Source organism: Cetorhinus maximus, chromosome 1 (assembly GCF_964194155.1).
Source record: "Cetorhinus maximus chromosome 1, sCetMax3.hap1.1, whole genome shotgun sequence".
In the NCBI taxonomy this organism is placed as follows: domain Eukaryota; kingdom Metazoa; phylum Chordata; class Chondrichthyes; order Lamniformes; family Cetorhinidae; genus Cetorhinus; species Cetorhinus maximus.
The window spans coordinates 161,874,861-161,887,562 of NC_135879.1; the positions used below are offsets into that span (position 1 = coordinate 161,874,861).

Here is a 12,702-nt window from a genome sequence, read left to right on the forward strand (position 1 = left end):
TCCTGAGGCGTACAGGCAGAAATTTAAGAATATTAGTAAACAACCTGGCCATACTTATATTGAGTTTGAGAGAGTAAAACAAAGTAATTTTTACTGGTGGATACAGGCATTAAAGGTAGAGACAACATTTGCAGCTCTTAATAAGTAATTCTTTTGGAAAAATTTAAAGACTCAATTCCTTCGGTAGTGAGAACTCATGTAGAAGAAGAGGGTTAAAATGGTTAGGAAAGTAGCAGAGATAACGGATGGTTATGAGCTAGTTCATAGATTTAAACCTTTCTTCATCACCCTTTTAAATCAGAGAAGGATAGGAAGTGGGAAGGTGAAAGAAGGTAGGTAGTCAAGGAAGAGAAGGAGCAGTTGGAAATTCTCAGGAAGTTTCTCTTCAGGCCAGAAAGGAAGGTGCTGAGGGTGGGAGTGACACTCGAAAACTGAGGTGTTTTCATTGTAATAAGGTGGGACACACAAAGTGTGTCATGTGTTGGAGGCTACAGGGAAAATCCATTGCAGTAATTGGAATGCAGAAAAGTTATGGAAATAAGAGTACTGTGGATTCTGAGGTCCAGACACAGGATAAACTAGTGGTTTGTGTACAGGAAGTTTCATTGATATGTAAAGAAGTGGGAATGTATTCATAATTTACCCAAGGGAGTGCTGAAGACAGATTACAGAAATGTTTAAAGATTTTGCACATGAAGGGAAAGTCTTTCTATTTGTACAGAGTGGAGGAGGCAAAGATATTAAAATGTTAAGAGACACGGGTTAGTCAATCCTCAGTGTTATGGAATAGTGATATTTGTTGTCCAGAGGGAGTATTGCAGGAAAAAGTGGTAGTATGTGGGATTTCATGGAGATGCTAAACCTATTCCATTGTGAAAGATAGATTTAAAAAGTAAGTTGAAAACAGGTGAGGTGATTGTTGGAGTAGTGGAAAAGTTGCCCATAGCAGGGGTTCAATTTATATTAGGTAATGATATAGCTGGGTCACAGATGTTGGTGATGCCTACTGTAGTTGAGCAGCTTGTAGAGGTGCATTCAACAGAAGTGTTGGAGGAAGAGCATCCTGATTGTTTCCAGGTCGTGCAGTAATGAGATCACAAACTCACAGGTTAAAACAGGAAGAGGAGGAATTTAAAAGACAGAGGAAAAATGCTGATATCCAATTAGCTGGATCTGCCTTTGAAAAGATTGTGCAGGAAGAGAAGGTTGAAGAGAATGAAGTGTAAGTGTTTAGTTCAGTTAAATTAGTAGAATTACAGCAGAAGGATTCACAAATAAAGAAGTTATATCAGGCAGCTTATTCAGAAGCAGAGTCAGAATGTATACCAGAATGTTATTACCTTAAAGGTAATGTGTTAATGAGGAAGTGGAGACCGTCTCATGTTTCAGCAGATGAGAAATAGATGGTAGTGCATCAGATAGTTATACCATCTGGATACAGAAATTGATATCATACAGATATTGAGAGGAGCTCATGAAATTCCAGTAACTGGACATTTAGGAATTAGGAATACTCAGGCGAAAAAACAAAAATATTTCTATTGCACTGGATTGCATAAAGATGTAGTCAAATTCTGTAGATCATGTCAGACATGTCAGGTGAGAAGAAAACCCCGAGCAGTGATTAAACCGACACCTTTAATTCTGATTAAAGCATTTGAGGAACATTTTACCAGGGCCCTGATGAATTGTGTAGGGCCCCTCCCTAAGGCTAAAAGTAGGCATCAGTACTTGCTGACAATTATGGATGTGTCTACAAGGTTTCCGAAGGCGATACCTTTATGAAATATTACAGGAAAGAGAATTGTGGAAGAGTTGACTGAATATTTTACAAAATATGGGCTACCAAAAGAAATATAGTCGAATCAGGGTTCAAATTTCATGTCACAGCTGTTTAAGGAAGTAATGAACAGCCTGGGGATAAAGCAGTTTAAGTCATCAACTTAACATTTTGAATCACAAGGTGCTTTAGAGAGCAGGCATCAAACCTTGAAACCTTTGATGAGGGCTTATAGTCAAGGCTATCCACAGGATTGAGATAGGGGAATTCCATTCTTGTTATTCGTTATTAGGGATGCTCCTAATGAATCCACAGGATTTAGTCTTTTTGAATTAGCCTATGGTCATGAAGTAAGGGGGCCACTTAAGTTGATTCAGGAGAAGTTAGTTGCTCAGGATTCGGAAACTACTTTTCTGTATTATGTGACAAACTTCAGAGAAAGATTGAGGAGAGCATGTGAGTTAGCTAAAGAACATTTAAAGATATCACAGCAGGTGATGACGGTGAAGGCAGATAAGAGAGCCAGAGCTCGTAATTTTGTTGCTGTGGAAAGTGTGTTAGCTTTGTTACCAGTAATGGGTGAACCATTAAAGGCAAGGTTTAGTGGGCCTTACAGATTGAAAAAAAACTGAGTGAAGTAAGTTAATTAGTAAATACTCCGTATAGAAGAAAGAAGCAGTGGGGATGTCATGTAAATATGCTTAAATAGCACTTTGACAGGGAAGATAACCAAAAGAAGGTATTTGTAATGGTAGGTAAGGAGAAAGAGGTAGAAATGAAAGGTTCTGAAATTAATTTTCCTCTAGTCAAATTGGACAATGAGGGGGTACTTAAAAATTTAAATATAATATTGAGTTACCTTCCAGACAAGTGTCAAAGTGATTTAGAGAAGCTATTGGAGTCACACAAAGCTATTTATGGGAATAAGCTGGTGAGGACAAAGTTAGCTATGCAATGATGTAGATGTGGGTGATTCAGTTTCAACAAGGCAACATCCTTATAGGTTGAATCCAGTGAAATTATCACAAGTACAGAGATAAATCAAATTCATGCTTCAGAATGACATCATTGAGTCTAGTTGCAGTAACTGGAGTTCGCCTATTGTGATGGTGCCGAAACTGGATGGAACGCGAAGGGTCTGTGTGGATTATCAAAAAGTAAACGCAGTGATAAAAGCAGATTCATATCTTATTCCACGATTGGAAGACTGCACTGAGAAAGTGGGTTGATCAAAGTTTATCACAAAGATCGACTTACTGAGAGGATATTGGCAAGTACCATTATCGGAGAGAGCAAAAAGGATATTGGCTTTTCTAACGCCAGATGGGCAACATCAGTTTAAAGTTATGCTATTTAGTATGAAGAATGCACCAGCAGCATTTAAAAGACTGACAAACAAAGTAATTGCAGGACTGAGCAATGGTGCTGTTGATATTGATGACTTGATAGTTTTCAGTAAAGTGTGGGAGGAGCATTTACAACATCTGGAAGAATTGTTTGATCAACTGCAAGAAACTAATTTGGTGGTGAACTTGGCTAAGAGTGAATTTGCAAAAGCACAAATTACATGTCTAGGCCATACCATTGGACATGGTCAGGTGGCTCTGACTGAAGTGAACATAAAGCCATCGTGAATTTCCTAGTACCTACGACAAACCAAGAAGTTTTGAGATTTATGAGATGAGTGGATTTTACTGGAAGTTTGTACCAAATTTTAGCAGTGTGGTTGCTCCATTGACTGAACTAAAGAACAACAAGAATTTTTAATGGACATAGGAGTGTCAGAATGCATTTGACAGTTTGAAAATTGCATTGACTACGACACCAGAGTCATGAAAATATAAAAATTTTCATATTATTGTAATTTATTGTAAAGGTAGTTTAATAGTGGGGTTTGGATTAGTTTGTGTGTGCGTAGGTGTGTGTGTGGGGTTTTAATTAGATCAGCTGGTCTGGGTGCTTTGATGTATCAGAAGGGAGGCTAGGTTTGAAATGCTAAATAGGTAAATATGGCTGAAGTTTTAGAATGTGAGGTGTGAATAATATTTGCATTTTTAGATAAGCCCGAGTGGTGAATTTCAAAGAGATGGTAAGATGTTACACCTAGCCAACAGAGGCTAAGCCAAAGAGTGTGTTTATTTTTCCAAAAGATTACTGATAATATGAGTGCTATGAAAGATTTATATGATGGAAAAAGTAAAGTTGCAAAGACATATTGGGATAATGGGATTTACAATAAAAAGGGAGAAACCTGTATAAAGGAGATGAGGTTGTGTAAGAAGAAGGCATTCTAAGATCTTACAAGTGTGAAAAGCCTCTAACTCCACATATAAAGCTGTTGCATATAGGAACCAAAGCTAAGAGAACTCATTTTAAATATCACTATCCAGGGTATTATGTGCTTTGCCTGAGTCTGTTGAAATCTATGTTGTTTTGCTTTTGCCTTAACGGAGGTGTAACTGGGAGTTATATTAATTAGGGGAGCTAGGAGTTATCATAGTAGTAATTTGTAGACCTATGTATGTGCTTAAAATCATTTCTTTTATTAATAAATGTTTAATATAGTTTTGTAAAAAACCTCAGACTCGGTGGACTTATTACTACTGAATTCAAGGCACACAAAAAAAAATACAAATTGCAAAAACAGTGCGGCAGCTGTTTCAATTTCCCTCTGGGATTTGAGCAGCTCAGCATTTACCATCAGTTGTGCCATAACACCAGTTTTGGCAGTACCTAGATAAAAGTAAAATATTGCAGATGCTGTAAATCCGAAATAAAAACAGAAAATGCTGGAAAAACTCAGCGGGTCTGAACAGCATCTGTGGAGAGAAAAACAGAGTTAATGTTTCAGGTCCATATGACTCTTCTTCAGAGTTAAAGAAAAGTAGAAATGTGATGGAATATATACTGTTTAAATGGGGTGGAGTAAGTAACGCAGGATAGAAAGTCAGCAATAGGTGGAAGCTAAGGAGAGATTAACAAAGATGTCATGAACGCAGGACAAAGGGAGTGTGTTAATGGTAATGGTGAAGACTAAAGAAGGTGCTGATAGTGGCATAAAGTTAAGAAAACAGGGCGTGTTAAAAGCAGAACAAGGGTCAACACTCTGTGAAACAATAATATAGAACAAGTGACAAATGGCCCTTTGGGGGGTGGGGTGGAGGGGGTGGAAAGAGGGTAATGGTTGGGGGAAAAGGGATTAAAAAAGGGACAAAACAATGAATAAAGATAAAATAAGTGAATAAAAAATAAAAATAAATTTTAAAAGGATTAAAAAGGGGGTGAAGATAGAGGAGAGAGTTCATGGTCTGAAGCCGTTGTACTCAATGTTGAGTCCAGAAGGCTGTAAAGTGCCTAAACGGAAGATGAGGTGCTGTTCTTCCAGTTTGCGTTGGGCTTCACTGGAACATTGCAACAGGCCAAGGATGGACATGTGGGCATGAGAGTAGGATGGTGTGTTGAAATGGCAAGCGACAGGAGGTCTGGGTCATGCTTGTGGACAGACAGATGTGTGTGGTAACTTTGCTGGGCTTATTTTATAATTTCAAATCTATTTTGGACTGTTGCCTTATAGGGAGTGTGTAGTCGGGAGCCTGCTTAGTTAAGAATTTTGGGAGCTGTGAAGACTAAATAACCGTTTAACTATAATTTTGTGTGTGTTTAATTTTTTTTTGTTAATAAATGTTTTAAAATGTTTTACTTATTTGAATAGAAACAATGTGCAAGGGTACGGGGAAAAGGCAGGAGAATGGCACTAAGTCGTAATGCTCATTCGGAGAGCCGGTGCAGACACAATGGGCCGAATGGCCTCCTTCTGCGCTGTAACATTCCGTGATCCTGTGATTTATTTTTTTTAAATTACTAAAGATGTTAGTGGACTCATTATTTCTGAGTTCAGTGCACAAATCTTCTTGTAATAAAAACAAATTGCAAAACCGTTGTGATAGCTTGGCCAAGTTTCCCTTGTGGATTTGGTCTACCTGGCACATATCACCTGCCAGATCATAACAAAAGACTTTCCAGATTGGTTATGAGCTGTGATTGGAATTCCTCTCTTTGATTGAGCTGTTTTAGGGCTGAGACATTGATCTTCTTCCTCTTGGACGTTTGGGTCTTGCAACGTCTTGGTGCTAGATGGACATTCATCACCAATTGAACAAGTCTATGATCTGGTGAGCAGTCATCAGACTCCACATGAATCGAGGGATAAAGACAACACTTAGGTCTTTGACTCGAACAATGACTTAATCCATGAGATGCCAGTGCTTTGATTTTGGATGCTTTCATGTGGTTTTGTATTTGCCCTTCTGGCAGAAGAGGGCAATGGTTTTTTCACCAATGGTGTCACAGCCAGCCCTGGCATTAAAGTCTCCCAGAAGGATGATCTTTTTGTCTTTTGGGATGGCAGTGAGGACTTCATCAAGGTCAGAATAGAACTTTCCCTTAACTTCAAAGCAGACGAGGATCAGGGCATAAGCAGAGGATGGTGGCATATTGATTACGGCTGAGTTGTAGGTGAAATGTCATAAACTTTTACAGGGTGGTGTTTCTCTTCTTAAGGATGAAAATGCCTTCCGTCAACTCTGGAAAGAACATGTTCAACAATTCCTCAATTGTGAATCCACAGTGGCAGCTGATACTCTTCAGGTTATCCCCCAGTCTCCTGTTGTATTTTCATGGATGAATCACCATCAATGGGAGAACTGCAACAAGCAATCAAATGGATGAAAACAATACCTGCGGCCCTGATGGTATTCCATCCGAGGTCTTCAAAAGCTGCTCAGCTTTTGCTCACATCAAGACTCCATGCACTCATCCTACGGATTTGGGAAGAAATAGAACCCCTTCACCCTTGACTTCAGGAATATGACAATTGTTACTATTTTCAAGAAGGGAGATAAATCATGCTGCGGAAGCTATTGAGGTATTTCCCTCTTGTCCACAGCAGGGAAAATCCTGACACATATTCTTCTGAATCACCTACTTCCTGTAGTTGAGAAAATCCTCCTCGAGACGCAAGTGTGGTTTTTAGACCTTCCAGAGGAACCTCTGACATGGTCTTTGTTGCCAGAAAAATCCATGAAGAATGTTGAGAACATCACCATTGCATTCATCGAGCTGATCAAACCATTTGTCTCAGTAAATCGCAAGGCTGTGTGGACTGTGCTCCAAAAATTTGGATGTCCAAGAAACTTCATCACAATCCTGCAATTGCTTCATTGATATGACTGCAACTGCCTTGAGAGGGAGATTTAAAACAGTCACCTTCAAAATCTGGATCAGTGTCAAACAAGGCTGTATGATCGTAAATAGTATGTGGACCTGACAGTGGCTACTGACCTCAGAAGATCAACTGCCTTCTGTTGTGAGTATTAAATACCGCTTAGATGGAAAACCCTTTGACCTCAGTTGCCTCCATGCCAAAACTAAGCTGACCACTGTAGACACATGATCTACAGTTCACGGATGACTGCAGTGTCGTTGCCCAGTCTGCACCAGATTTGCAAGCCATTGTTGATCTCTTCAATTCTGCATACAAGACACTTGCCCTGTCCTCGAATGTTACCAAGGCAAACCTGGTCAGCCAAATATTCTACCTCCCAGATATGTTGAAGGAGAGACTCTGGAATATGTTGAGCACTTCCCATACCTTGGCAGCCACCTCTTTCAAAAGACCACAAGTGAAGAGAAGATGCAACATCAGATCATCTCAGTCTTCTACAACCTACGGCAGCAAGTCTTTGATAACAAAGACTTCTGCAAGTCAACAAAAAGTCCTAGTGTGCAGGGCAGCTGTCATCACCACACTCCTCTACTGCAGTGAGACCTGGACTATGTTATCAGCAACATATAAGGTGGCTAGAGAAATTCCACCATCAGCAATGCCTCTGCCGCATCCTCCTGCTTCAATGGAAGAGCCACTGAACAAATGCTTGTGTCCTTCTTGAAGCCAGCCACACAAGCATTTAGGTAAAACTCCTGCAAAGTCAACTATGATGGACTGGACACTGCCCAGAAGGCTGAAAAGCATCTCCCCAAGGTCTTGTTCTCTCAACTCTCAAAAGGCTAACATTCCAGGTCAGGGGAGGACAAAGAAAACACTTCAAAGACTCTATGAAACTCTCCTTGAAGCGCAGCAGCATTAATGGCTGGGAGGAGCTTGCTATCGATAGTTCAAAATGGTAACAACTTGTCCATCAAGATGCATCACTTTGAGTAACAACACCGTAACGATGATGTGAACAGTGGCAGAGGAGGATAGAAAAGGAAGCAAATCCTGCACTCCAGATCCCACTACCTCATGGGACATCCCACCCCATGTGCCTAAAGGTTTGTGGGTTGAGAATCGGCCTGTTCAGTCACATGAAGACCCATGGCAGAAACTTACATAGATGTCATCCTTAAATCAAGGGACAATCAACGTCGGTTGCATACCACAGCGGTAGCTTTTATTTTCCCCTTCTCAAGCTCTGTATTGATTTGAAATTACACAATTTTTAAAATGAAGAGAGCTCCTTTGGGTCATAGGCAGTGATTTCCAATCAGTAAAGTCACCTAAATGTCTGTACAGATGGAGCCCAATTATGGTGCATCTGCACTAGAAAGTATGAAAATCATTTTTAAGTTTATTTTTTAATATATTGGCTTTATAGAAATACTTTATACTTAGTGTCAAAAATAAGAAATTTAAGAAACGTCAGACAGATATTGCATAGGCATTTTTCGGAAATATGTTAACTTCTACAAAAGTTGACTGCAAGCAGCTAGATGTTCACTCAAGGTTAGGTAGGGAAACAATGTTGGCGTATTGAACTTTTTCTTCCTCTAAAAATGTTTCAAAGTTTACAAAACACAGAAATAATGCTTTTCAAGGCAGACCTACCTGCAACTATTGCCAGCTTCAATTAACTTCAAAACATCTTCTGTACATTTAACATCACGTTCAGAAAGCCCAACCACCTGAACTTGTTGTTTCCCATCCTCCAGCACCCTAAGCTTAGTTTTTCTGTTCAGCAAGTCAAATACCTGGATAATGAAGTACATTAAATTTAAGATTTTGCTGCACATAGAGCTGTACAGAGAAACAATTAAAAATTGAAATAACCATTTTTACTAAAATAATTCAAACCAAGACATTAGAGTAGTAACAAATGTTTTTGATGAAGAGCAGTTCACTTTTTAACATGGAGAGCATAGATCTTTTTAAGATGCAAAAAGACCTATAGAAAAAGTGCTTAACATTTAATTAAGTACTCATGAAAGGAAAAATTACTTATGTTGTAGGGGGCTTCTTCATTCTTTGAGCATAGGCATTGGTGGGTCTGCCAGGAGAGGTTCAATCCAAAAACAGGGGAAAAACACAAAGGATAACTGTCCCTTCAAGATGCTTTGGCACTAGTGATATAATGTCACCCTTATTACTATTCCAATCCTGCGTCATTGGGAGTTCCTGCTCTCAGAACGTCATTTTATTTGGCCTCAACCTCAGATTTTTTTTTTCTTCTTTCATGGGATGAGAGGATCGTTGACAACATTTGTTGCTCATTCTCAATTGCCCTCGAGAAGGTGGAATTGAGCAATAGCCGATGTGGACAGCTACAGTGAATGTGACAATCGGAAAAGGCTGAGGTTCGGTTCGGTGTGCCAAAGACTAGTATGCATAAAAATACCAATATATTCTAAAGCAATATAGCCAATATATTCTAAATCATATCCTTTTGTCTACTGTATCATTGTATTTTGCCACTGTGGGCTTCATCTGGCCAAAGAAATGGAGCCAATGCTTCTTGAATGCAACTACTGTGCTGTCCATGCGCATTTTCATATGAGGCATTTGCATCTCAAACCCAAAAGAAACTGGGGCATAAGCATCACCCCTAGCTTCAATTTTTTTTACTTCTCTCTGGATTTCTAAAGGCCAGAGATCAAAGAAATACATAAGCAGCTAACTTATATTTTAAAGTGAAAATGAGCCAAAATTATGGTTCATTTCAACACTAAGAAATGAAAAAGCAACTGAGTCTTCAAAGGGACATTCATATATATGCATTTTAAATTAGTTACAATGTACAGTTTATGCCCAATATCTTTGCTTCTGTAATGATAGACAAACACTTTTTTGATGTTTTATTAAGCTAGTTTAGCATGTAATATTCTGGTCATTCAATGCTATACAAATTCTAATACACAATTTACTGCAATCAAATTTAATTAGCAGAACAAGGCTGCCAATATAAAGTGAATGGTGAATGTTTCAGGATACAAGTTGTGCAATGTGAGGAGAACTGTTAAGCAAATTGAACAAGAAAGGAAGGAAGGAAGAAAATGAGGTGCATTTATATAGTACCTATGATATATTTTTAGGATGTCCTAAAGTGGTTCACATACAAGTAATTACTTTGAAGTGCAGCTATGTAAGCAAATAAGTAATAATTTGACTCAGGGCAGCTCCTCTGTTCATTTCTCCACACCTTGTGGTTTTCTGCTTTCCTCTTGGTTGTTTGCAAGAGCCTCCCATTTTCAAATTCAATTAACAATATGACTAGGGAAAAGAATGCATGAGGTGGTTTCCCATTGCCTTCATGTACCCTTAAAGAAAGCGCAAGTCTGCTTCCAAAGGATCCTCCACCTGTAAACAACTGTTGTCCCTCAAGGTTCTAGCTCTTCTGCCATCACCACCAAAAATGCATTGGTTCCAGCGTTGGCCATGGCTCATAACTCTGAGCGTGGGAATCTTACCTGGCCTGGGACGACTCGCAATATAACAGGAACGACCATCCCCTTAACCTTGTAAACAAATACTTTGTTCATATTTTCCAGACAGTGATGAGATCAATGATTAGTTGAGCTATTTTTGGTAGTTGAGGAAAGAACATTGACTAAGGCACCAGCAAAGCTCCTTGCTCTTCTTCAATTACAGCCATGGGACCTTCAAGATCCAATCCAATAGGCGGCAGGACGTGGCTTCAATTGCTCCAATAATGCAGTACTCAGAATTTGGCTGATACTACAGTGCAATGCAGTGTTTAGGTCTGTACTATGGCCTTCTACTTCAGATGCAAATGCCATTGAAACCAACTTGCCAAACTGCAAGAATATGAATTGTAATAATTACTTCCAGCAGCCAGGCAGTTAAAATTAAAGTTAGTCCAAGTGGAAGATCTGGGTTGACAGTTGTAAAAGAGTGCCTTCCCATTGGTATCTAGATTAACAATCCAGATTTTGCAATAGTAATGATGGCAAAATTGTGTGTATTCGCTGTCATGAATCTCCTCAGACAGCAACTTCTGGAGTCTGCACATGCACAGTTAAATGCAGAGATCCAGAGTTGCTGTCAATGATTCTACGCTTTTCCAAAGGATGCGCTATTGAAGTCCCCTCAGTTCAGACTATGATTGATTAGAAATCGTTGAACTGACAAGAACTGGTCCTAAAATGCTATTAGTGTCGACGAATAAACCTTAATATGTTATACCTTTTTGAATGACTGCAACTGGGATTTTCATCTCGGACTAAGATCACAATTAATTATGCAAAACCTCTCTGGTCCTGAAACACTAATTTTATTATTTGTGGAATGCCAAATTTCATCCTTATCATTAAAAAAAAAAATCCACATTTTTAAAGTAATAACTTTTTAGATTATATTTAACTTCTACAATAATCCCATGTGTATGCCCCATTTATTCAAATCACTGACTTTAAACTTTAAAAGTGGAGGATAATAATTGTATATTACTTTCTGGTTTACTGTCTGTGCAAATACTTCAATGTGATTGATTGTTTACCTGCTTGATGATATTCCTGTTACTGAACACCTGAAGATCCCCTTGACTTTGGCACCCGATTCAAACAAACACCGGGAAAGAGGAAATCCATTCCACAAAGATTGCTAGATCTTCAAAGTCAGCAAGGACCACTTTCATTTCACCGCTGACTGCAAAATCCGTGCTGATAGAGTTTGCTATTTTAAAGTTAATTTCTGAGGCTAGCCGGGGCTACCAGAATCATCAGAGCCTTTTGCATTTGAATCTGATGAATAAATTTGGGGATTAGGGCAAAGAAAGAGGTCTAATGTGTAGAAACATTCATTTTCAGAAAAAGACTAGTCATGTTCCAGACAGAAGGGGCAGAATTTAATGGGCCCCTGCAGGCAGGGGCACCTCCATCACTTGTCCCCTTTCCTCATTGGGGCACAGCCCTAAGGTATTCTTCCACCACTATCCCCACCCACCCAAACGACGGAATTTTCTTTGTGAAGACAGAACCAAAGTATGTATTTAGTTGGTCAGCCATTTCTTTGTTCCCCATTATAAATTCCCCTGTTTCTGACTGTAAGGGACCTACATTTGTCTTCACCAATCTTCTTTTCTTCACATACCCATAGAAACTTTTACAGGCAGTTTTTATGTTCCTCGCAAGCTTACTCTCGTACTTTATTTTTATTTTCCCCTTCTTGATCAATCCCTTGGTCCTCCTTTGCTGAATTCTAAACTGCTCACAATCCTCAGGTCTGTTGTTTTTTTCTGGCCAATTTGTACGCCTCTTCCTTGGATCTAATACTATCTCTAATTTCCCTTGTAAGCCATGGTTTGGCCACCTTTCTTGGCTTACTTTTGCTATAGAATATCAGAAGATGACCACCAACGCAACCACTATTTCTAGGGCCACTTCCTTAAGTATTCTGGGATGTAGATTATCAGGCCCTGGGGATTTATCGGCCTTCAATCCCATCAATAAGGGTGAGGGGGTCCTCGGCGACGACAACGGGGATGAGGCTCTCGCACTGGCTAGACAAGGCAGGCACACTCGGGAACCTTCATAGCTGCCAGATTTGTGGAAGATGATGACGACATGCAATGAGGTGTCCCCGTAGATCCTCACATTGCAGCTGTGAACGTTTGACTCTGGTCTGGCTCATC

General features: G+C 39.4%; 1 protein-coding gene across 4 annotated transcripts in view; it reads right to left on the reverse strand.

The window, feature by feature from the left end:
* Positions 1–12,702, reverse strand: part of LOC144684808 (kinesin-like protein KIF2A) — a 158,333-nt gene that overhangs the window by 25,986 nt on the left and 119,645 nt on the right. For all 4 annotated transcript variants that reach the window (XR_013577571.1, XM_078549081.1, XM_078549070.1 and 1 more), the window contains one exon: positions 8,664–8,806. Coding sequence is in view for 3 of the 4 variants with exons in the window: in XM_078549081.1 (XP_078405207.1) it covers positions 8,664–8,806 (143 nt within the window). In the remaining variant the exon portion in view is untranslated. The remainder of the gene's footprint in view (positions 1–8,663; positions 8,807–12,702) is intronic.